The sequence below is a fragment of the Sciurus carolinensis genome, chromosome 1 (genome assembly GCF_902686445.1).
Source record: "Sciurus carolinensis chromosome 1, mSciCar1.2, whole genome shotgun sequence".
NCBI classification, from domain to species: Eukaryota; Metazoa; Chordata; class Mammalia; order Rodentia; family Sciuridae; genus Sciurus; species Sciurus carolinensis.
This window is the reverse complement of record NC_062213.1, coordinates 172,284,960-172,309,245: the sequence shown is the minus strand read 5'-3', so window position 1 is coordinate 172,309,245 and position 24,286 is coordinate 172,284,960. Positions and strand designations below refer to the sequence as shown.

At 36.2% G+C, this 24,286-nt stretch overlaps 1 protein-coding gene across 1 annotated transcript; it reads left to right on the top strand.

Moving 5' to 3' along the window:
- Nucleotides 1-536: 536 nt before the first annotated feature.
- On the top strand, nt 537-22,399 carry LOC124989833 (putative selection and upkeep of intraepithelial T-cells protein 1 homolog). The gene is made up of 8 exons (XM_047559998.1): nt 537-649; nt 3,721-3,801; nt 5,362-5,709; nt 7,654-7,935; nt 10,660-10,770; nt 13,244-13,336; nt 19,628-19,747; nt 22,011-22,399. The coding sequence occupies exons 2-8, from the start codon at nt 3,726-3,728 to the stop codon at nt 22,016-22,018; spliced, it is 1,038 nt and encodes a 345-aa protein (XP_047415954.1). The 5' UTR covers nt 537-649; nt 3,721-3,725; the 3' UTR covers nt 22,019-22,399.
- The last annotated feature ends 1,887 nt before the right edge of the window (nt 22,400-24,286 follow it).

Below are 24,286 nucleotides of genomic sequence, written 5' to 3'. Positions count from 1 at the left end.
ATCTATAGAACATCTTTAGTAGACCTGATAGCTTTATGAGCCTATTTTTATTAATAAAATTTTATATATATTTTTTTACATTTTTTCCTGAGTTCATATTTTATTGACTTTTTAATAAAAAAGTAAAATAAGGATTATTCAGAAAAATATTATTTTCTATGCAGAAAAACCCAAAGAATACACAGATATTATAATTGAGAAAAGATTTTGAAAAATTGATTAATAGAAAATCAGTAATGGAAAATTACATCACATAATATCATACATCAGTCAAACTTATGAAATCACTTATTGAAGGTTGTCATAATTTTAGGTTGTATGTGTTGACCTGTCATTAAGGACATTTTCGTTGTTTGCCATTTACATTATGAATAATTACATTATTACATTATGAATAATCTTTTAGTACACTATATTTGTCCATATATATCTTGTGCACACCTACATTATTTCTATTTAAGATAGAAGCAGAATTCTGGAACATAGGCCATGTTTATTTTTAACTCTAGCAGAGGTGCTGAAGTACTTTCAGATGTCATCCTCCTTATCACCTCTTTCCTTGTTGTGCACGTGAGGACCACCACGTGCACCACACTGAACCTGGCATTATCAGAACTCGGCTCAGCCATCCTCCATTGTACCTGTTCTGGTGGGTCTGGTAATATTTCACTGTATTTCAATGTGAATTTTCCCAACTCTTGATGAAATTCCATATATTCTCCAATGTTGACTGCTGACTATTTTCTATACCCTTCCTGCTCAAGTCTCTTGCTTTGTTTCTATTAGTTTGTCTGCCCTAAAATAATTGGTACAATTAAGAATTTTAAAAAATAGAAATCAGGATCTGAGCCTTTTATCATCTGAAGCTTTACAAATATTTTCTTGCCCCTTGTGGTTGTCCTTCTACTCTCTTAACCCTGTAGCATTGTTTTCATCTTTTGCATTCTTTCCAACCTCTCCTTTTAATAGGTCGATGACACCATCTGACCTGTACCTCTCCTCTCCTTCAATACATTATTTTATTTTCTTGTATTATAAAACACAAATATCACCGTGGAATGACATTATATTTTATATGCTTGTATTACATTTTCTAGAGGGTAAAATTTAACATTTTAGTTATCGACACACTTGAGGTCCTTCAGGAAGCAAACTTTGCTATGTGAAATCAAATATGCGCCCTTCAACTTAGCTACTAATGCAAACTACTGTATCTTTGCAATGTCTTTTTGTCTCTATGTGAGATTCCTGGAAAAAGAGCCTGTGCCCAAATTTATTAGCACTTATTTTTTTGGAGGGGAGTTGTAATCACAGGCAGCAAAAGTGAGGAGGAAATTAGGAAATGAAAGAAGAGAGCATTTATTTACTTGTTACATTATATTTCCTGTGTCTGATTGATCCAAGTTTTTTTTATTGTTTGCTCTGTTTAGTTATACATGGTAGCAGAATGCATTTTGATTCATTGTACACAAATGGGGTACAACTTTTCCTTTCTCTGGATGTCCACAATGTCGAGTCACATCGTTCTTGTAATCTTACATGTACATAGGGTAATGATGTCTGTCTCATTCCACCATCTTCCTTCCCCTCATCCCCTTCCCTCCCCTCTACACCATCCAACCTTCCTCCATTCTTCACTAATGCCATCCCCCTCCCTGCTATGCATCATCATCCATTTATCAGAGAAAACATTTGGCCTTTGATATTTTTGGGATTGACTTATCTCACTTACCATGATATTCTCCAGCTCCACCCATTTACCTGCAAATGTCATAATTTTATTCTTTATGGTTGAGTATTATTCTATTATATCTATATCTATATCTATCTATCTATCTATCTATCTATCTATCTATCTATCTATCTATATATATATCTCACATTTTCTTTATTCATTCATCTATTGAAGGGCATCTAGGTTGGTTCCACTACCTAGCTATTGTGAATTGAGCTGCTATAAACATTGATGTGGTTGTGTCACTGTAGTATGTTGATTTTAAGGTTTTTGGGTATAGAACGAGGAGTGGGATAACTGGGTCATATGGTGGTTTCCATTCCAAGTTTTCTGAGGAATCTCCATACTGCTTTCCAGAGTGGCTACACCAATTTGCAACTCCACCAGCAATGTATGAAAATACCTTTTCCCCACATCCTTGCCAACACCTACTGTTGCTTGTATTCCTGATAATAACCATTCTAATTGGGGTGAGATGAAATCTAAGGGTAATTTTGATTTGCATTTCTCTAATTACTAGAGATATTAAACATTTTTTATATGTCTGTTGATCACTTGTGTATCTTCCTCTGTGAAGTGTCTGCTCAGTGCCTTAGTCCATTTATTGATTTAATTCTTTGTATTTTTGATGTATAGTTTTTTGAGTTCTTTATAAATTGTGGAGATTAGTGCTCTATCTGATGTGTGTGTGGTGAAGATTTTCTCCCACTCTGTAGGCTCTCCCTTCACATTATTGATTGTTTCCTTTGCTGAGAAAAAGCTTTTTGGTTCAAATCCATCCAATTTATGAAAACCTTACAAGATGGAAAGATCTTTCATGTTCTTGGGCAGGCAGAATTAATATTATCAAAATGACTGTACTACCAAAATCACTATACAGATTCAATGCAATTTCAATTACAATCCCAATGATGTACTTCACATAAATAGAGAAAGCAATCATGAGATTCATTTGGAAGAGTAAGAGACCCAGAATAGCCAAACCAATCCTGAGCAGGAAGAGTGAACAGGAGGTATCACAATACAAGTCCTTAAACTATACTACAGAGCAATAATAACAAAAATGGCATGGTATTGGCACCAAAATAGACAGGTAGACCAATGATACAGAAGACACAGAGACAAACCCACATGAATTCAGTTACCTCATACTAGACAAAGGTGCCAAAAACATATAATAGAGAAAAGATGGCCTGTTAAACAAATGGTGCTGGGAAAACTGGAACTCCATATGCAGCAAAATGAAATTAAACCCCTATCTCTCACCCTGCACAAACTCAACTCAAAATAAATCAAGGACCTAGGAATTAGACCACAGATCATGCACCAAATAGAAGAAAACATAAGTCCAAATCTTCATCATTTTGGCTTAGGATCAGACTTCCTTACAAAGTTTACTTTAAAGGCATTTAACACAAGCTGTTATACTCAGGTCTGATGACCAGCTACTGGGAAATCTAAATCCTACTTCTGTGATATAGCATTTCCTTTGAGTACAGAAACAGTGGGTGAATCCAGAGGTTCCACGGATCCAGAAAGATCAGACCTCCACTACAACAGTGGAGTTAGTGAATGTTTTACTGAAGCTGTCCTTTACCATAGGAGAAGACAAACAATAGTTTGCATTAGGAAATAAAACAACTCTGGAATCAGCAATCAGGATTCTCCACTGAGCCAGTGACTTAGGCCGTGGGGCAGATGGGACCATGAGTGTGGGGTGTGCATGACTGGGATTCTGCAAACCTTTTATGCCCTTATCTATAGCTGCCCCTCAAAGCAGTAATGTGATGGAGGCAATAAGCCAGGTAAGAGCCAAGTAAGGAAAGGGATCTGGGGTCTGATATCTGTGATAACTAAATCATTGGTTGACATGAAAGGGAATTCTCTCAAAACACAGGATTTCAAAGTTGTTGCTTTTTTGTCTAGTTTCCATGTTTGTCTTGGTTCCTGTTGTCGGATCCCACAATGATGATTTCATTTTCCAGGTGTGATGGCACCGGCAGCTTCCTCTTTTTCCGGATACTTCACCTCCATTCTTCTCTTACAGATGGCAATACTCACCTCAGGTAGGGAAATCTCTTTCTTTTTCTAAGGTTTCATCTTGTCTATAAAGAACAATAATTGTGATAAATGATGCTGAAGGATATAAGTGAGAGTTCTTGCTGCTAACCTGCAGATTTTACCCCTCAGTTAAAATTTTGAGGGTAGAATCAAGTGTTAAAACAGTTTGTGAATAATAAATGTTATTTCAATTGCTGTGTCTATATGCCACAGTGTTACAATGAAAAGTCTAGAAGAAGTGACAGCTAAATCTCTAGCACTTCCCAACAGGAAGCTCAAATTCTCACTGGTAAATTATAATGAATATACCTCTTTTAATTGAGAACCCACCACCATCACTTATAGGACCATATGAATTATAGGTTGATTGGACCCTCAGAAAAGGGTTATCATTACTTGTAACTTTGTAACAAGTTATCCTCCAAATTAATGATTTAAACTCACAATTTCGTGGGTCAGAAATCTGGACAGTGCCCAACTGGGTAATTTTTCTGCCGCATGTGACATAGAGTGAGGTCCCTTGTATTCAGCAGGTGGGTGTGGTGATCTGAAGGGCCCAGGGTGACTTTTCTCACATATCTGGCATTTTGGTGAAGTAGGCTGGACAGCTGGGATCAACTGAAATGCTCAAGAAGCATATCTACATGTGGCCTTGAGGCCATGGTAGCCTCAGGATTCTCAGATTTTGTGTATAGCAGTTTTGGGTTTCCAGAAAATTTTTTACAAAAAAAGAAAAAAAATAGACGAGTTGCTCATATTTTGAGATAGGCCCAGAAACTACTGTAGCCTGCCTTCTACTGTGTACCATGAAGTAAATAAATTACGGAACACACAGCTTCAAGAGGAAGAAATATGGGCACTTTGTCTCCAAGGAAGGTGCAGCAAAATTCTGTGGCCCCTTTCAATCCATCAAAACTGATACAGAAAAAAGTAGCTGGTGCATTTTGAAAGGAAAGGTTGCTCTTCAGCAGCTGTGGTCCACATCCCACCTCCTGACAGTGGGTGCATCTTCTGTTCATTCTTTAAATATTTACAAAGTATCTACTATGTCCAGGCAATGTTTCATGCACCAGGAAAATAAAAAGGGATAAAATGGAGTATCTTATGTGTCATGACTGATGTATTAATGGAGTATTAGAAAAAAAATAAGAAAAGGAATTAAAAAGAGAACATCAGGAAGTGATATGTGCTAGAGACTTACAGTGGCTAGGGATGTGACTCAGTGGTAGAATGCTTACACAGCATTTACAAGGCCCCGGGTTCAGTTGCCAGCATTGAAAAAGAAAATGGGGGTGTCGTTGAGTGGGTGGTCATGACACCTTTCTCTGAAGAGCTAACGCTAAAACTGGGACCTAAGAGACAAGAAGGAGGCAGTTATGGGAGAGTCCAAGGGAAGAACAGGGCTGCTGGAGTGAAGATGCCTTTGAGAGCAAAGTTCTCAAGCCAGAAAGCAGTTGGCATCAAGAACCAGGAGGAAGTCCACTGTGCCCCGAGCAAGGGGATCCAGGTGGTGCATTCTGTCGCGACCTTCAGACTAAATCCTTGGTGTTCCACTTCCTCCACAGAGCAGTTCGCTGTTCGCAGCTCCACTAGTCGCCAGGTGGTCACAGTTGGCGCGCAGACCGAGTTCAGCTGCCAGCTGTCCCCACCCCAGAGTGCACTGCACATGAAGGTGGGGTGGTTTCGGAATCAGTCCTCTCAGCTGGTTTACCTGCATGAGAATGGGGAGGAACACTCCCGAGAGAGCTCGCGGAACTACGTGAATCACACCTTATTCCTGAAGGACGCCCTAGGGGAGGGCAAGATATCCCTCAGAATCTACAATATCAGTATTTTTGATGGAGGGCTGTACCAGTGTTTCTTTGAAGATGGTGACACCTATGAAGAGGCCACTGTGGATTTGAGGGTGGCAGGTAAGGCCAGAGAAAAAACATCTCCAGGTTTCCTTGGTATAGGCAGTTCTGGGCCACATCACTAAATTCATGCATGTGAGATCATGAGAAAATGATCCTGGGACATTTAAAAATATTTGTGACAATAATATACCCAAATAGTAGAATTTGTGGAAAATTATGGTGAATAATGTAATAACTGAGATATCATCAATTAGATTATACATATATGACATTATATTTATTATGTTATATTTTCCTTCAGATCAAGTTAAATTCACCTTTGTGTTCTTCAATAGTGCCATTCACTTTCCTCCTTTTCAAAAATAACCATTAAATTCACATTTTATAGCTTCTCTTTTGGCTTATGTATAGGCATCAATAAAAATTGATGTTATTATTTTTTGTGTTTAAAAAGTTTACACAACAGTGTCATTATAAATATTCCAATTAATCTAATTATACTTAGTGTGGTATTGTTGGTATCAGTCCATGTTTATCCAAATAGACATAGCTTAAACTTTATCTGCAATATTATATTCCACCATGTATATAACCATTGACTTGTGTATTCCCACATTTGTGGACATTAGCATGCTGATAGTTTTCTTTCCTATGCTTTGCTGTATTATTGGGTGTGAGAGTTCCTTTAGGATATACAACTAGAAGTTAAGTTGTTAGGTTTTTGTGTATAATTATTTTCAAATGAATTTGATAAATTGTTCACTGAAATGATTAGATCCACTTGTACTGGACTCAAGTCATGAAAACACTGTATCATTATGAATACTTGTATTATAATGCTTTTAATTTTGCAGGTTTGATTTTAATTTTTACTTCTTATTAGAAAAGTTTTGCTTGTTTCTTTCTTATTTAATGAAGACTAGATTTTGTCTGTTTCTTGCTTATTTATTATCTTTATCAATGCTACTATTAAGTACTTCGATTTTTTCTTGATTTATAGGAATTAATTTTTATCCATATATCAAATTTCTGTTTTTCACATGTTGCAATAATGTTTAGTCTATTGATATGTTTTACAAACATTTTTATGGTGAAAGATATAATCTGATAACATCAAATTTACAGTTTATCAGTGTTGGTTTGCAATTTGTGTCGCATCATGCTTGAGATCCTTTGCTAGCCTCATATTACAAAGATATTTTCTTCTAAATTCTTAAAATTCCTTTTTTGAATTTAGTTCTTGATTACTAGGGGTTTTGTTTTTCTCTACATTATGAGATACTAATGTCTTTCAATATTAAAATATATGTTTGTTGAATATTTCTAACAATTGTCAGGAGTTTAAATTATCAAGTCCCTACTAGTGTATGGGCAGTGTTATGAATTTTCAATTTGATTTTCTGTGGTATCCTCAGGCTGTCCTGGAGCTGCCATAGAGGGGAACTCTAGTTACTCTACGGCTTCCAGTCAGTCCCGGTTCTGTTCTTTCTAACATTCTAGTGGTGGTGATGTGATATGTCACCCAGGTTTTAGTTTGCATTTCCCTCATGCTTCGTGATGTTGTACACATCTGAATATAATTGTCGTTCATCTGGATATCTTTTTAAATCAAAAGCCTCATCTAATCTTTTGTCCATTGTAAAAACTAAGTTTGTGTTATTGATTAATAACTTATATTTTGGACACAACTTGTCTCTCAGATGCATGATAAATGTAATCTTCTAACTGTGGCTTTCTTTTTTACTGTTTGTATATTGTCTTTTGATGAACAGAAACAATAAATTTCATAAAGTCTAATTTATCAGTCTTTTCTCCTATGGTTAACATTATTTGTGTCCTGCTAGCTTGGATTTGGGTTGGAGTATCATCTTTACCCTAATTGTGGCCACCTTCATTAAACTTATGGCCTACCTAGCAGGCCAAGAGTAACAAGGCCCCTTGACTTCTCAATTCTTGAGTCCACACTGCTAATTATAAATCACTTCTCTCTCTTCTCCCCAGCTATAGGCACAGACATTCAGATTAATGTCCAGGTTCTTGACACAGAGGGGCTACTGGTGGTGTGTGACTCAGGAGGGTGGTTCCCGCAAGCTGAAATGACGTGGAGAGACAGCCAGGGACGTACAATTCCTCATTCATCAAAATATTACTCTCAGGATGGAGCTGGGTTATTACACCTGAAGATGAGTGTTCTTCTCAAAAACAGCACCTCTGGTCCTGTCACTTGCTGCTTTTACAACCCAGACACCGGTCAGGAGAAAAGAGCAGGTATTGTCATACCAGGTAAGAGCTTGTGGTGAGGTCCTATAAAGGAAGAACTGTTTTAATCAGTGTGTCAAAATAAGAAGAAAATTGAGTGAAATAATAAATGTTAAATTGCCTGATACACTATGGGCTTCTATAGACCTGCATTATTTAAATCATATTAAATTGCTAGGAACAAGAAAAATACCAGACACTAAGGGGAGTACTAAAGAAAGAACTAGGTGTTGACATAATTAAAAAAGAATCCTTATTCTCTGTGGCATGTTAAGGATTCAAAAGTTACATGCCAATTTTTCAGCTTTATTAACTATTTCTAGCTTTGCGGTCTTGGGTGCTGTTTAACCTTCAGGACCATTGATATATGTAATTTGGAAAAAATAACGTGGTATTTTGATCTTGAAATTAGACATTGTCAGTGAAATAGTTTTATAAAATATAGATCAGTGTGCTTAAGTAAGACTAATTTTAAAAGTATAAGATGGCATAAGATGGCACTTTATTGCTACCTTATGAAGAAGTACGCATGTAGAGAAGTCATTTACCAAAGATCCACTAACCAACAATTGACAAACCCAGGATTAAATCCCAGATTCTCACCCATGATTCAAGACTCTTTCTCTTGGAAGTGATGGGTGTGATAAGTCAGGTTAGAGACAAACATCATGAAATTGTGCTCTTTGTGCTTTGGTGACTAGGTGCAGTAGTTAGAGAACTCAAGGTAGATGCAAGGGACAAGAGGCAGAAAGAAGGAAGGGCCCATATGAGCTAGAATAGTAGTTCAAGTGTTATACAAGAGGAGTCACCCCAACTAGTTCAGACAATGGACAGTCACAGCTCACATTGGGTGTGGCTGTACTCCTTGAAGTAACTCCCAAACTCAGGTCCTTTCTACCTTATTGCTGAACCATCCTAGGGGATTCAGTCCTCCTTTGTGTGGTTAAAGTCAGTTTTCATTCTTTAATTCTTGGGGGTTTAATTCTTGGGAGTGAGGACAGTGAGAAAACAGTACACAAATTTCTTTTCATGTCTAGAAGTTGCAATATCACTCTGTTTTTCTTCCAATGATCCAAATTAATTTCTACACCCAACTTTCAAGTAGACTGTTGTATACAGTCTTTCACTTAGTGATTATATGCCTACTTTAGTTCAGAGTATGGACCACGAACCCCTTAAAAATCCTGGAAAGCCTGTTGATCTAGGACAGATAAGTTTATAAAACACAATACTATAAGGAATGATATTATCTGGGCAGAGTTTTTGTCATATCCTCAAGTGGGAAAATTAGGAGAAGGGATTTGTAGAATTTAAGAGTTTCTTCTAGATGGTGTTAAGGTAGGTCTTGCAAGGTGAGAAAGTGGTTAGGGTATAATAACTTTGGACTGGTGAGCAGAGATAAAGGTCCTGAAGTGTAACGATGAGCCAGTTGTTAATCTTGTTAAGGAGTCTGCTTGAGTCAATTCACAGTGTTACCTCCCAGGAGCAAACATTTCCTGGAGCAGGTAGCCGAGTCAATTTATAATTGTGTTCTCTTTAATTAAGTCATAATTTCAAAATTCTGCTCCACTTCTTTGGAATTTTACTTCTGTTTCCCTTTTTCTATTTTTGTTCTGAGTCACTTAAGCTTTGACACTGGACAAGAACAATCAGTGTCATTGAAGACAAAATGTGAATGTAGAGTCTGAACTCCATGATTTTCAAAATTTGAATCAATTCCTTTCATAAAATGAAAAAGTTCAGTCATGGTGATAGACAAAAGTAAGGGAGACTCTTGACAATGAAGCTGTTGTTTTACCTTTTGTGTTTTTTTTTTTTTTTTTTTTTGGTTGTTTCTAGAATCTACATAACCCCCAAGTTCCAACAGTTTGGTGCTATTTTACTAAGTTAGTCTGCTACACCTCAAACTATTAACTAATTTAAAACGCACTGAAATAGTCATTTTGGGCTTTGTATCTGAAAATATCTACCATACAGAGGTATTGACTATATGATTCTGTGGTTGGTTCTTGGTTGGTTAGTTTGCTCATTTGTCTCCAATCTCACCATCTTCATTCCTTGGGAAACTGATTGTCTCTCTTCATAATATTTTATACACAAGTTTCTTTAAATTCCACATTTCAAGCTAGTAGTGATTAGTATATAATAATGGGGCAAACACTGACTCTTTGTTTTCCCTATTTTCCAAACTTTGAGGAATTTGAGGAGTTACTTGCTTTATACCCATTCAGCTATTCATTCTTACTGATTTTTTTCAATGTTCTAAGTATGATATTAGGCCTTCTCTTCTTGGAGAATTTTTGTCCTATTGGTTCTACAGGAAGTTCCTACAAGGAATGTAACACTGAGTGTCAGAAGAGTTTCTCTTGAGATTTACCAGAGCTACTTCTGATGCAGTTCTATAGCCATTGACTTCCTCAGATGCCACATTTAGTATGGTACCCAGAATCCTGTTCTACAACTTTCTTCATCTCACAGATTACCCTCTAGAATATAGGAACCAAAACAGTAAATCATTCTTCTATCCTAACCTATTCCATCCTTGGCCCAATAACGGCCAAATCCTGTTCTTTGCCCAGACCCAGTTTCATTGGCCAATAGCCCTCACTTAAACCCAGAGTATACAATGCAGAGGGTAACAAGGACCTCACCTGGGGGTGGATCCTGCTTCCTGGGGTACAGTGGGGTACAATGGGGTCTTATGGCCCTGCTGCTTTACTTACCAGATACTTCTGCTCTCTCTTTCAGATATCCTGTTGGAATCGAAGTATATGTTCTTGACACTTAAAATTGTATACCCGGCGATATATGTGATCATTGTGATCATTTTGTTTGCTCTTCGGTATTGCAGAACAACAGGTATTTAATCCAGGAAAGGCAAAGCATTAAAGAATTCTGAAAACATCTCTGCTTTACTTGATACCAAGAGTTTGGAGGTGGTTATACAAAATTGTGTAAATCTGCCTCTCAGCCCATCCCACTGCTGTTTGTCAAAGGGGTCCTCATTGTCTTGAGCCATGTCTCAGACTAAGCTGCTGCCCTCCTTCCTTACATTGCTCTCCAGGGTGAAGACACCGCCACTTCTATTGCAGCTGTGACCACCAAGATCTCCTGGTCCCTTCAGAGGTTATTGTTGATTTCCTCTCACTTTCTGGACCATTTCCTGGAATAAGAATAATAATAGATGTGTTTTCTCTTCCATAGGCACTTATATATTTTTAAATTTTTGTCCACTTTTTCCAAAATTGAAAGAAAAAGATAAAGATAAGAACCCATTAACACAATTCTTGGTCCTTCTGTATCTTTTTTCAATTCCTCTTTTGTTCTTCCTGTGAAATTAACTTTTTTTTTTTTTTTGTCATCACCTAGAGGCTATAAAGTGACACCTTAATTTCAGCTAGCTGAGGAAGGCCTGAGATACAGTTGTGAATGGTCTCTCCCAATCCTGGACATTAGATCGTTAGACAATGCAAGATGAGTAACAGAAGTAACAGGTGATGACACTCAAATGCCATCACCTGTCACTGAGAGAAAGGTGTTCTAGGCTATTCTGGGTGGAGGATGAGATGGACTGGGAACATCTGGGAGATGATTCAATCTGTAGTGAGGTATGCACAATTCAAAGGATAAGGTGTAATTTGAGAGTTACTGGGCGAGATTTACCTTGATTTAGAAAAGAGGGCTAAAAAAAAAAAAAAAAAAGAATAGAGAGTGCATCTTGGCCAGTCTTCTGTCCACTTCATAAAGACCTCCACAAAATTGAGTATTTACTGTGTGCCAGGAGACATGATCAACAATTTATCATCAATATCTTACAAATTTTTCCAGATAAATTCAATTTATCCCTATGAAGTAGGTCCCATTTATTATCATCATTTTTAGATTAAATAATAATCGGGGTTAATTATTTAATTATTTAAGGTAAATTGTTCAAACTGAAACAACCTATAAATGTGGACTGAAACCTAGATGTTTCAAAGGTCAAACCCTTTGCTGTGCCAGGTGGGGTAGTGCATGCCTTAAATCCAGTGGCTGGAGAGGCTGAGGCAGGAGGATCCCAAGTTCAAAGGCAACCTCAGCAAATTAGCGAGGTGAGATCCTGTCTCAAAATTAAAAATGAGAAAAAAAAAAAGAGCTGGGGATGTGACTCAGAGGAAAATTATCCCTTGCTTCAATCCTGGGTACCAAAACAAACAAACACTTTAAGCAAGATGCTTTTCCTCATTAAAAGGTGTGTGGTAGCAAGACCTACCTTGCATACTTATAGTGATGGAGAAGCCACTCCATCACTAGTACTTGACTTATTTTTAAATTTTTTCAATATATCTGTATTGAGCATCTCTTAGATCCTAGGCACATCTAATGTTAGTGCCTAGTATCTAAGATGTAGTAACAACAAAGCAAAGAGGGAAAAAAGGGCAAAAATCTTTGCCCACCTAGAGCTTACTTCTAGCATAATGTGAGAAAATTCTTTCTGTGGAACTTTCCTGCTGGTGATTTCTGGTATCTGTGATAAACAAAATAAACAAGCCAAAAAAGAAAACCCTGAAGAAACTGACCTCTCCTAGGAAAAAAAAAATCATATACAAGACTATGAACTAAGTTAAAAACAGAAAAAACCCATAGTCTTTCCTAGATTTTTTTCATACTAACTAGTCATTGTTCCTTGCAAATATCTCAGAATAACTGATCAACCTTGCTGTTTTACTTTAAGTTTGGTAAATGAATATTTTGAAAACTTCTATCTTGATGTAGCAAAGCATGGTTGAGTAAGGAGAGTTGTCCAGCCTTGAAATGATCTTTCTCACAGTGTAGTAAGATCCGGGGAACGTAGGAATAATGTTGCTAAATACCAGGGGTGCTGTACAGAAGATCCTGGGCACTAAACCTTGTCATTACAACTGTGAAATTCTTGGGTTCCAAGACTCTTCTCTCCCCTTTGAGCTAACTCAGGGTTTCCCAAAATTGCCCTCCAAAAGCGTTAGACGCTTAAGCATTCAGATATGTAGCGGTGACCAGACTCCCACACTCTCGAGGTCACATTTCCAGGTTGATTGCGTGCTGCACGGCATGGAGAGCAGTAGGAAGAGACTTCTTTCTTACCCTGCTGTATCCTCAGCACAACGGACTGTTAGTCTTGGCCTCATCCCTGGTGCCAGGATCTATCCTCACACACAGTCCTGCCTTTCACACCCAAACCCTGACAGGTTTATTAGACCTAATAATTAAAGCATTGAGACATTTAAGTTTCTTGAGTCAAGTGCAACTGTGGCCATTTCAATGCATCCCCAGAGTCCTAACCACCTTCTTTTTCTTCTCCGCTTTTTTTCAGTTCAATCGACTTACCTTCTAATTGTACTTAAGCTTCTACCTTTCTTGTTACACATGGCCTTCTTCCCTATCTACTTCAGTTTCAGGAGCAGAGGTAAGTGGGACTGGAAAAAATGGGGTTTTTCAGTTGATGTCCTCCCTGCTTGGTACCCTTTTACGTGAACCTTTTTAGATATTGCTGAGTGGCCTTTGTAGCAGTAACAGGATGAGGAACCAGGATTTAGATGACACCCTAGAGGGTTCAGGTGCTGTCCTCTCAGCTGGGTAAGGTCCAGAGTTTTTAGGCTTCCCTGCTGGCTGGGTACGTTTCCATTACAACTCAAATAATAGTACACTTCACAAGTGCACAAGCACTGAGGTAACAATATACTTTTGTCAGGTCTAGAAGCCATCTAATCCAGAGCCATTTATAAAAACAATTATTAATGTCAACTAGGCACTGGCACCAAGTCAGTGATTTGTGATTGCTTTTTATTTAGATAGAGCTCTCCTTTGAAAAATTAATTTAAAAATCCAAATGAAGAATTATACTTAATTGATTCCTGATTGAATTTCAAGGCTATTGAAAGTCATCATTTGGTCCTCTTGATTATTTATTCAGAGGTTATTTAGAAGAGCAAGTATATGATATCATATACTTTATTATGTTAGTATCTAAGAATTTAACAATACCCTTAATTTGTTTGCCTTTACTGAAATGTGTTTACATGGGACAATTACCATCAATAAATAAAAGGATCTCTCATTATTTGCAAAGGCTTTATCTTCATCCTGTAGACAGAACTGGAGCAGATGTTAAACAGATTGCTTTTTCAAATCTTAGATATTTTTGAGTTGCCTTCAACAAAGCCCATTCCATCTATTTTCACTGTAAATCATAAACCCAAGCTTCAAATCTTATATGAGCCCAAAAAACAGGGTGACTAAAAAAATAGCAAGGAATATATAAGAATGTATGAGATGTAATTTTATTTCTAACACTATCTCTGACCACATGTGCTGTAATATCTATGTGTATTTATGTGTGTGCCTTTCTATCTATCCATTTAATTTATAATCTCTGTATATTTGTCCACCAACTCTCATTTTCAAATTATTTTGAAACATTGAGAAAATGAAGAAAATTCTTTGAGTAATGAAAATAAAAAGAGATATAGTTTTAGTCAACTTGTTTACTGCTGTAACCAAAAGACTTGACAACAACAATTAGAGGAGGAAAAGTTTATTTAATTTATTTTTAATATTTTTATTGTTTGTTCTATTTAGTTATACATGACAGCAGAATGCATTTTGATTCATTGTACACAAATGGGGTATAACTTTTCATTTCTCTGGATGTACACAATATAGAGTCACACCATTTGTGTAATCATACATGTACATAGGGTAATGATGTCTGTCTCATTTTACCATCTTTCCTTTTCCCCACTTTGCCCCTCCCTTCATTTCCCTCTACACAATCCAACATTCCTCCATTCTTCACTTACACTCTCCCTGTCCTACCCCCCATTATGTATCAGCATCCACATATCAGAGAAAACATTTGGACTTTGTTTTTTTTTTTTTTTTGTGGTATTGGTTTATTTCACTTAGCATGATATTCTCTAGCTCCATCCATTTACCTGCAAATGCCATAATTTTATTCTTCTTTATGGATGATTAATATTGCATTCTGTATATATACTGCATTTTCTTTATCCATTCATTTATTTACGGGCATCTAGTTTGGTCCCACAATCTAGCCATTGTGAATTGAGCTTCTGTAAACATTGATGTGGTTGTGTCACTGTAGTATGCTGATTTTAAGTCCTTTGTGTATAGACCAAGGAGTGGGGTAGCTGGGTCAAAGGTGGGTCCATTCCAAGTTTCTGAGGAACCTCCATACTGCTTTCTACAATGACTGCACCAATTTGCAGTCCCACCAGCCATGTATGAGTGTAACTTTTTTCCCACATCCTCGCCAACACCTATTGTTGCTTGTATTCTTGATAGTAGCCATTCTAATTGGAGTGAGATGAAATCTTAGGGTGGTTTTGATTTGCATTTCTCTAATTACTAGAGATGTTGAATATTTTTTATATATCTGTTGATCAATTGGATATCTTCCTCTGTGAAGTGTCTGCAGGTGGGAGCTTATGGTTTTGAAGGTCTCAGTCCATAGGTGACAAACTACATTCCTTGGGGCTTGAAGTAATGCAGGATATCATAATGGGAAGGTGTGGTGCAGGAAAGTGGCTCAGGACATGGCCCCATAAAGGAGAGAGATTGAGAGAGAGAGCAAGAGCGAGAGCGCATTTCTCTCACCACAGACAAAATATGCACACCAAACACACAACCCCAGGGACTCCCCTCCTCTAGTCACATCCTACCTGCCTTCAGTTACCATCCAGCTAATTCTTATCAGGGAAATAATGCACTTTTTAGGTTAAAACTCATGACCCACTCATTTCACTTTTAAACTTCCTTGCATCATATCACACATGAGCTTTGGGAGGATACCTCACATCTAAACCATTACATTCCACTCCCCCAAAAACTCATGCTAATTTCCCAATAGCAAATACATTTAGTCAATATTCAAGAATACCCATAGTCTTAACAGTTTTAGCATTGCCCAAAAGTCCAAGTCCAAAGTCTCTTCTGAGACTAAAGGCAAACTCTTCTCTGTGTGCCTCTGTAAAAATCAAAAAAGATTTACATGTATCCAATATATAGAGGTACAGAGTAAACATTTCCATTCCACGAGGGAGAAATGGTATAGAAAGAAAAGATGGGACCAAAACAAAACAGAAATTCAGCTGGGCAAACAAGTCCTGTACCTCCATATCCAGCACCTAGGACAGCATGGTGATTTCTCTCTGAAGGGCTTGTGTAACTTCACCCCTATGGATTTGCTGGTTGCAGCCCATATGGCCTCTCTTGGTTTGTCTCTGTTCAATTCCTGCAGCTTTCCTTGGCAGATGTTCCACAACACTGGCATTTCTTAATCTTGGGGTTTACATTTTCAGCTTTCTTACATCTTCACACATGGCCTTCTTAAGGTCTGCCCATAGGGACTCCAGCCCTAGGGAACTTTGGCCTCCCAGGCCTTCCTTTGAAATCTTGGTGAAAGCCTCCATGACCCCCTAACCTCAGCATCCTGCATTCCTGCAGAATCAGCACCACATAGTTACTGCCAGGGTCTGCTACCATCTTAAGCAGTAACTCAAGCCTCCATGGACTCTGACTGCCACAGCCTCTGAGTATCTGGGCAGCTGAGCATGGTAAAACAACTTCTTAGGCCCCCCTGAGCAAGCAGGGTGTCCCACTGGTCTCTTTTCAAAAAATTTTTACTTTTACATCCTTGAGCTTAAGATGGTTGCAGTCTTGCCAATACCTGAGATGCACTCAAGCCATCTTTCCTATTGTCTCTGGTTAAAGTACTTAAAGAGTTTCTTTAGCGGCTGTAATATCTTTAACAACCATGCCTTCCTTAGCCCCAGTTTTACTGACAGATTTCTAGTCAAACTGCAGGTTTAAAAAATTTTTCTGTTTTTTTTTTTCTGTTCCTTAATACCGTGATAAACATGACTAAAAGCCACCAGCAATATTTCACAGAAAGTCTCAGAACACAGGCAAAACGTAGACAGTTTCTCAGCCTGAATGTAACATGAATGGCCTCTAATTCAGTTTCTAATAGAGTCCTCTTTTTCCTCTGAAACTTCTTGAACCTAGTCTGTACTGTGAACAGTCCTATCAGTGTTTTGGTCTTCTGAGCTCCACCAGAATCACACATTAAACCCTATGTTTCATTAGTGTATAAATATATTACATTGAATTCCATCATTTGTACAATTAAAATGCACCAATAAAAAATGCAATGCTTAAAAAGTTTAAATAGCCCATCAAAATTCATGAGGGAGTAAACAACAATGAGAAATTGGGAAATACAGAAAGCAAAGGATTAGATGATCAACTGAAATCCAAACATATCACTAATTACTTAAATATAACTGATCTACTTTTGTCAATTTCCTACATGTTTGAAGTCATTATATTAAGTCCATACATATTTAAAATTGATAAAATTACTGGTAAAAGAAAACATTGATTATCACAATACATCTAGGAATGCTTTCTTGCCCAGTATCTATTTTGCCCAATAGTGGAATAGTTACATAATTTATCTTTTGATTTGTATTTACATGGTATTTCTCTTACTAAATTGTATGCAATCTTTAAAAATATTTTATATTTAAACTTTTCTGCATATTTATGATTTTATGCTCTTATTACAGAAGGAATACAGATTTAAATTTTTCACCTATCTTATTTGAAAATTTAAATGGATTGCCCATTTCTTTGGCTAATTAATGTTTCAAATCTCTAACATTTTGTGTTTATTTCACATTACGGTTCTATATACATACTTCCATTCTTTTTTATTATCATTTTATTGTGTACTTTTAATCATCCTAGTTTTGTTTTTAGAGTTTTAATCATCCCATGTCTTTTCACTTATAATTGACATCATTTAAACAATGTCTATTATTTAAGTGATTCCTTTAGAAATCCCATTTTTATTTAACTATCATGTCTAAATTCAATTAATATCTTAATCACTCACAGAGAATTATAAGACCTTGGACTATTTTCATAACACTTACCCTCCATTTTATATATATACATATATATATATATGTATATATGTATATACATATATATATATGTAATATATAAAATAGTTGTTTATAGTTTATATATATATAAAATAGTTGTTCAGGATTTTAAAGACCTTGGACTATTTTCATAACACTTACCCTCCATTTTATATATATACATATATATATACAACTATTTTATATATATACATATATATATTTTATATATATACATATATATATTTTATATATATACATATATATAAACAACTATTTTATATATATACATATATATGTATATATATAAAATAGTTGTTTATAGTTTATATATATATAAAATAGTTGTTCAGGATTTTAATTATGTATTTAAACTGAATATCTGGCTATTATAATTACCATTGTATATAGCATTATTTATTTATATTTATCCATCAACATATGCTTACAACTTTTTAAACATTTATTCTTTCTTGCATGTTAGAATATACAAATACTACCACACTATCTGGTGACCTTTGTCTCATCTTTATTGTAACAGCTATTGGATTTTAGTTTGAATTTATTTTCTTCCAGTGCATTGAACATACCGTTTCACTATTTTGGCTTCCGCTGTTCCTATTCTATTGAGAAGTCCGATCTCAGTCTACTTGCCACTTTTGGATTCAACCTCTGTTGCTCTGGAGGTTCACAAGACTTTTTTTAATTTGTGTATTTATATGTGTGTGTGTATACTTATGTGCCTCAGCATGGGATTATTTTTATTTTTCATAGTAACTGTTTTGTTCCCTGATTTTCCACATTAGCATCCTCTATAAAGGCCATCATTGTTTTAAAAAAATTCAGCCATCATTGTTTTAAACACTTCCTTTTTCCTGTATGTAACTCTTCTTTAACCTATTTAGTGCTATTTTTAACCGTGCTAATTCTTTTTCTACTTCACGGATCTACAATGAGTGAGGCAGTGAGCGTGGGAACTCCATGATGCATCTCCTGAACCTCTGTCAGAATCCCCTGGCTCATCGGACTTAACTCTTCTTTAACTTAATCTTTATATGACATTGATTGGAACTTTCTATTCCATCCCATATATCTCATATCTTTTCTTCTTTATTTTTTACTTTTTCTTTCCATGTTCATGTCATTCAACATATTATCTGGTTTACTAACTCCAAAATGTGAATAATCTGTTGTGGAACTCAGCCCTTGAATTCTTAATTTCAGGTATTGTGTTTCAATACATAATTTATTAATGCTTTTTTCATTTCTTAAACAGATTGACTTTGTTCTACTCTAATATTATGATCATATTCTGATTATGTTGCTTATTGAAACTTCCTCTTTCATTCAAACTGCAATTGTAAACAATTTTGATTTATCCAACTGCTCAGAGTCCTAATGGGTTGTATCTGTAAAATTCTAGAACATTTTGTCTTTATAGGTCCTAAATGAGGGCAAAAAAATAAACGAGAGTATGTTCTTGGTTAGCTGTGGATGAATGAGTAGAAATGATATCTCACAATTTGCATTATGGCTCAGATCAAATTGCACACACCCTCTGACTTACTCAAACTATCTAGTCTCATCTCTTCATGTCATAAAGCCTAGGGTAACTCTTCCAAATTTGATCTCTTGCTTTTGTTAAGTAGGCTTCTACATATCTGGTTTCTTTATTTGGGCATATTTTCTAGTCCCTATTTTCTTTCTTTTAAAAATGTACTGTTTAATTTTTTCTCTTTTTTTCCCAGTCTCTATTTCAGATGACCTGCACGCATTGTACTGTGGATGGATGTGGGATCTATGCATAATGTTGACTTTACTGATGCTATTTTTCACTGTGCTAATTCTTGTTGTACTTCGTTATCTACGTAAGTGAGGTGGTGAGGGTGGGAACTCCACGATGCATCTCCTGAACCTCCGTCAGAATCCCCTGGGTCACTGGACTTTACTCAGTGAAACTTGTTATAGCATCAAGTAGGATCTGGGAAAACAAATGGTGACTTGGGTTATCCATGTTTTCCTCTACTTCCACAAGCAGACAGGGAGCATTGTAGGATATGCTTTCCCAAGTGCTCATTCAACTAAATTGCAAAGCCCTTCCTGTGAAGGAACACATAAATGTGAGACCAGAAATTTTGCCATCCACATTTAAGATTCAATAACACCAGAGAAAGACCCCAACCCAGCCATATCTTGCTGGTGACCAATTCAGCGTTGAATGTTTGTCTCAGATCCACAAGGAAGGTTCATTGGACTTTGCCTTCAGCTAAACTTATGTAGGCATGAGTCCGGTGGTGGGGGGGGGGGGCATGCCTCCCAAATCATGAGCACCTCCCACCTGAGAGTCACATGTCAGCAAAGAGAAAGAACAGACACTACAGCATAAGAGTCAGGGCAAGTCGGCTCACCAATGCAGGTATGTTTTATACCTGTCTTGCATGACTTCAAACTAATCAATTACCTAATCACTATGCGTTTTACTTGTGTAGGACTAAAAAATACATAGCCCCTTTAAGGGTGTGAGGATTATATAATGGAGAAAGAGTGAAAACCACATTTAAATTTCATGCTCTCTGCCCTTTGGAACCTGGTGGAGGTGGGGAAGTCATACCCAAAACTTCGAAGAGCAAATCTCAATCACTGGAATGGTCCTCACTGTGCTAGAAGTTTTATATTTAATTCTGGAGATCTTTTTCCCCAATTTTGGTCTTATAAAACAAAATTTTAGTCTCTTTTATAAGCATTTCCTCCAATTCTGGATATTGAAAGTACAAAAAGATAGAGATATTTGGACAGTGTTACAGAATCTGTTACTTTTCCCCCCTTCCATTTTGTCCCTCCCTTTCCTCCTCCTCTCCTCCTCCTGACCTCCTCCTCCTCCTCCTCCTTCTCCTCCTCCTCCTTCTTTGCATGGCCTTGCTATGTTCCCTAAACTAGTCTCAAACTCACAATCCTCCTGACCTCAGTCTCAGAGTAGCTGGAACTGCAGGCATATGCCATCATGCCAAGCTAGAATCTGAATTCTTGAATCTTCTTTACCCTCTCCTTATTGAACCAACAATAATCCCAAGGGAAAAAATGAACATAGACAAGGTTAGGAAAAATGATCACTCCAGAATATTGGGAACTTCCCCAAAACAAAGTTAGAACTCACTAAGTAGATATTAGGTCCACTACTATTTAAAGTTGAATTAGGCCTGAGACCATAAATTAAGATAGCACCAAATAACTTACATCTATAAGCCCAACAAAGGCTTAGGCCTGTTGAGTTTACTAAAAAGTCTAGTCCAAATAGGCTCAGAAATCAGAAAAAAGCAAAAGGGCAAAACACTGTTTGCCCCCAAAGAGATTTATGTTTAGGTTCTGCTTCTTTCCAGGGATGGTAATTCACATAGAAGGCACATGTACTGGAGGGTTGCCATACCATTCAGATCTTGAGCAATCTCTATATAAGAACTGCATGCAAATAACAGAAAGAGCAGAAATTATAGTCTAAGAGACAGAGAAAAGCAGGCCTTACCTCAGTACAGACTTGGTTTATTCCCTTCTTGTTATGGACCAAGAGTTTTTCTTTCTTCCCCAAAGAGGAGTAGGCAAATTTTAAGTTCATCTCAACTCAACTTGAGAGTGTCCAAAATATCCTCCTTAAGCCTGTGTAACAGGGCTGTCCATTTCTGCAGGGGCACCTTTCTGAAGTGTATATCTTATCCCTGGTTTGTTTTTAAGAACAGCAATTGAGGAGGTTCAGGTCTTCTTTACCTGAACTGCAGTTGCCAAAGGAATGAAGCACAGCTGTGATATCAGAGGCCACATTCTACTTCTAAGCCATACCTCTAACTCCTTTCTTGACAAATGCATTCCAAATATGGTATAACTTATACAAAAATGATTGGTGATACTGGTTATGCTGTAGAATTTAACTGTACAAAACATACAATCAAGGGTTTTTTTTTTTTTTCCTTCCTCTAACTTTGTTCTGCCTGGAAAGTGTAGATTTTGCTTTTCTTTTTTGTCCTCCTGTGGATGCCAGTGAGCACCAGCATCACCTCTGATGTAACTCCTTCCCATAACTTAAATTTAATTAGATTTGAATCAATATGGATACAATAACATCTACTTCTTTCTTAACAGATTTTTAAATTATGAAATGAGGCTTCTCATCTGAAACAAAGGAGGCTGGATGGCAATAAGTGATGATCTAAAACTTAGAGGAAGAAGCATTTTGGTCCAACAGCCTATATTTTTTAGTAAAGCCAAGTAAAAAAGTAGAATAGTTTGTAGATACCCAAAGATTGCTAAAACATATTACATGAATGTCTTGTTTGCAAAATTTTATGAGATTATTTATGTCAAATGTAATTACATCAAAAGTAAGAGCTCAAACTGTGAGAATAATGTGTAGGAAAAATGATAAGCTAAGAAACAAATAAATGTATTGTAAAATCTAAACATTGCCCTGAAATAATCAAAACGTATCACAGTCAGAAATATAAATAAAATAAAATCTCTTGTTTTAAGACTGAGACTTGAGTTGAATGAAATTATGAAATAGAAGATATTTGTTTTTCAGGTCATATGCTTAAAACTTAAGGATAAAAGCAATTTTAATGAAAAGGAATAGAAAATAAATTGCTGGAGACTAATAGCATATACCAATATTTACTATTTACATTATACAGAAAACATAAGTACTATAGACAAAGAAGACCACAACATATTAGCACAAAGTGTTAGTGTTTGAAATTTTTACTATTTGGTTTGCATGTAGGACTATCTTACTGAAGTTTTAATTTTTGTATTTCCATTATGACTGCATATCTAATCTAGTATATATAGAGGGGAAGCAACACATTTAAACTTGCTACACTTGTCTAACTCAGTGCAAAATCAATCCAAGGTCATTTGTAAATGTCTACATGAGAATTTAATACAGGGACCTACTAGAAATTAATCCAAAACATTAATCAAAGACACCAAAAACCTGGTAGAGTAAAACTGACATCAGATAAGGATTTATGGAGAAGGTAAGTTTTGAATTGGACTTTTAAGATAGTTAATATTTCAAGCTAAGAAGTAAGATAAAAATAAGCCAGGCACCTGGTGGTTCTAAGGATTAATATTTTTGTTAAGAGTGACTTGTTTTTAAGTAGTCTTGCCTCTTTCCTGAGTTCTTGGTATTTTTAAAAGTTTATAGATTAGAAGAATTAATATCAAAATGTCTGTACTACTGAAGGTTATTTATAGATTAAATGCATCCCCATTAAAACATCTATGACAATCTTTACAGAAATAGAGAAACAATTTTAAAATTCATAAGGAAGCACAAGAAACCTCAAATAGCCAAAGTAATCCTGAGCAAGAGGAGTAGAGCTGGAGTCCTCACAAAACATAATTTCAAGGCATATTATAGAGTCATAGTAACCAAAACACACATCACGGTATCAGGATAAAATCAGACACATAGACCAATGGAACAGAATGGGTTTCTTCTACTCCACTCTGTCTTTTATCCAGAAATCCATGCATTATCTATAGTCAACTAATTATCAACGAAGTTTTCAAAAACACATTGGAGAAAGGATAGCATCTTCAATAAATGGTGCTAGGAATACTAGATATACATTATTCAGAATATTGAAAACTCATGCTGTGCAGAAATCAATTCAAAATGGATCCAATACCTAAATGTAAGACCCTGAGACTATGCAAATATTGAAAGGAAACATACTGAAAATATTTTAAGACATTGGAACAGGCAATAAATTTCTGGATAGGACCCCAAAGCAAAGGAAACAAAATAAAAGATTGACAAATGATATTATATCAAAGTATAAAGCTTCTGCACAGTCAAGGAAGCAATCAACAGAGTCAAGAGATAATGTGCAGAATGAAAGATAATCTTTGCCAGTTATTCATCTGTTAGAAGATTAATATCTAGACTATAAAAGGAACTCAAAAACTTAACAGCAAAAATAATCCAATCAAAATGGGCAAATTTCTTCTTGAAAGGATAAATAATATGACCAACAAATATATGAAAGAATGCTTAATATCAGATGTAAGGGAAATGCAACTTAAAACTACAGGAAGATGCCATCTCATTCTAGTTACAATGATGGTTATTAAAAAGCAAAAAATAACAAATGCTCATGAAGATGTAGAGAAAATGGAAATTTTATACACTGTTGGTGGTCATGTAAATAAGTACAGTCATTAAGGAGAATAGTATGGAGTTTCCTCAGAAAAACTAAAAATAGACCTACCATATGATCCAGTTATTCACTTCTGGATATTTCCAAAGGAAATGAAATAAGCATGTCAGAGTTACCTGCTTGCCTGTGTTTATTACAGCATTATTCACAATTGCTAAGATATGGAATCAGTGTATGTGTGTGTCAACAGATTGA

What these genes read in the sequence shown, in the direction of transcription:
- LOC124989833 (XM_047559998.1), top strand. Translation starts at nt 3,726, where the DNA reads ATGGCACCGGCAGCTTCCTCTTTTTCCGGATACTTCACCTCCATTCTT. An exon ending in TCGGTATTGCAGAACAACAG is followed by an intron (nt 10,771 to 13,243) that starts GTATTTAATCCA and finishes GCTTTTTTTCAG; the next exon opens with TTCAATCGACTTACCTTCTA. An exon ending in CTTCAGTTTCAGGAGCAGAG is followed by an intron (nt 13,337 to 19,627) that starts GTAAGTGGGACT and finishes TTTTTTTCCCAG; the next exon opens with TCTCTATTTCAGATGACCTG.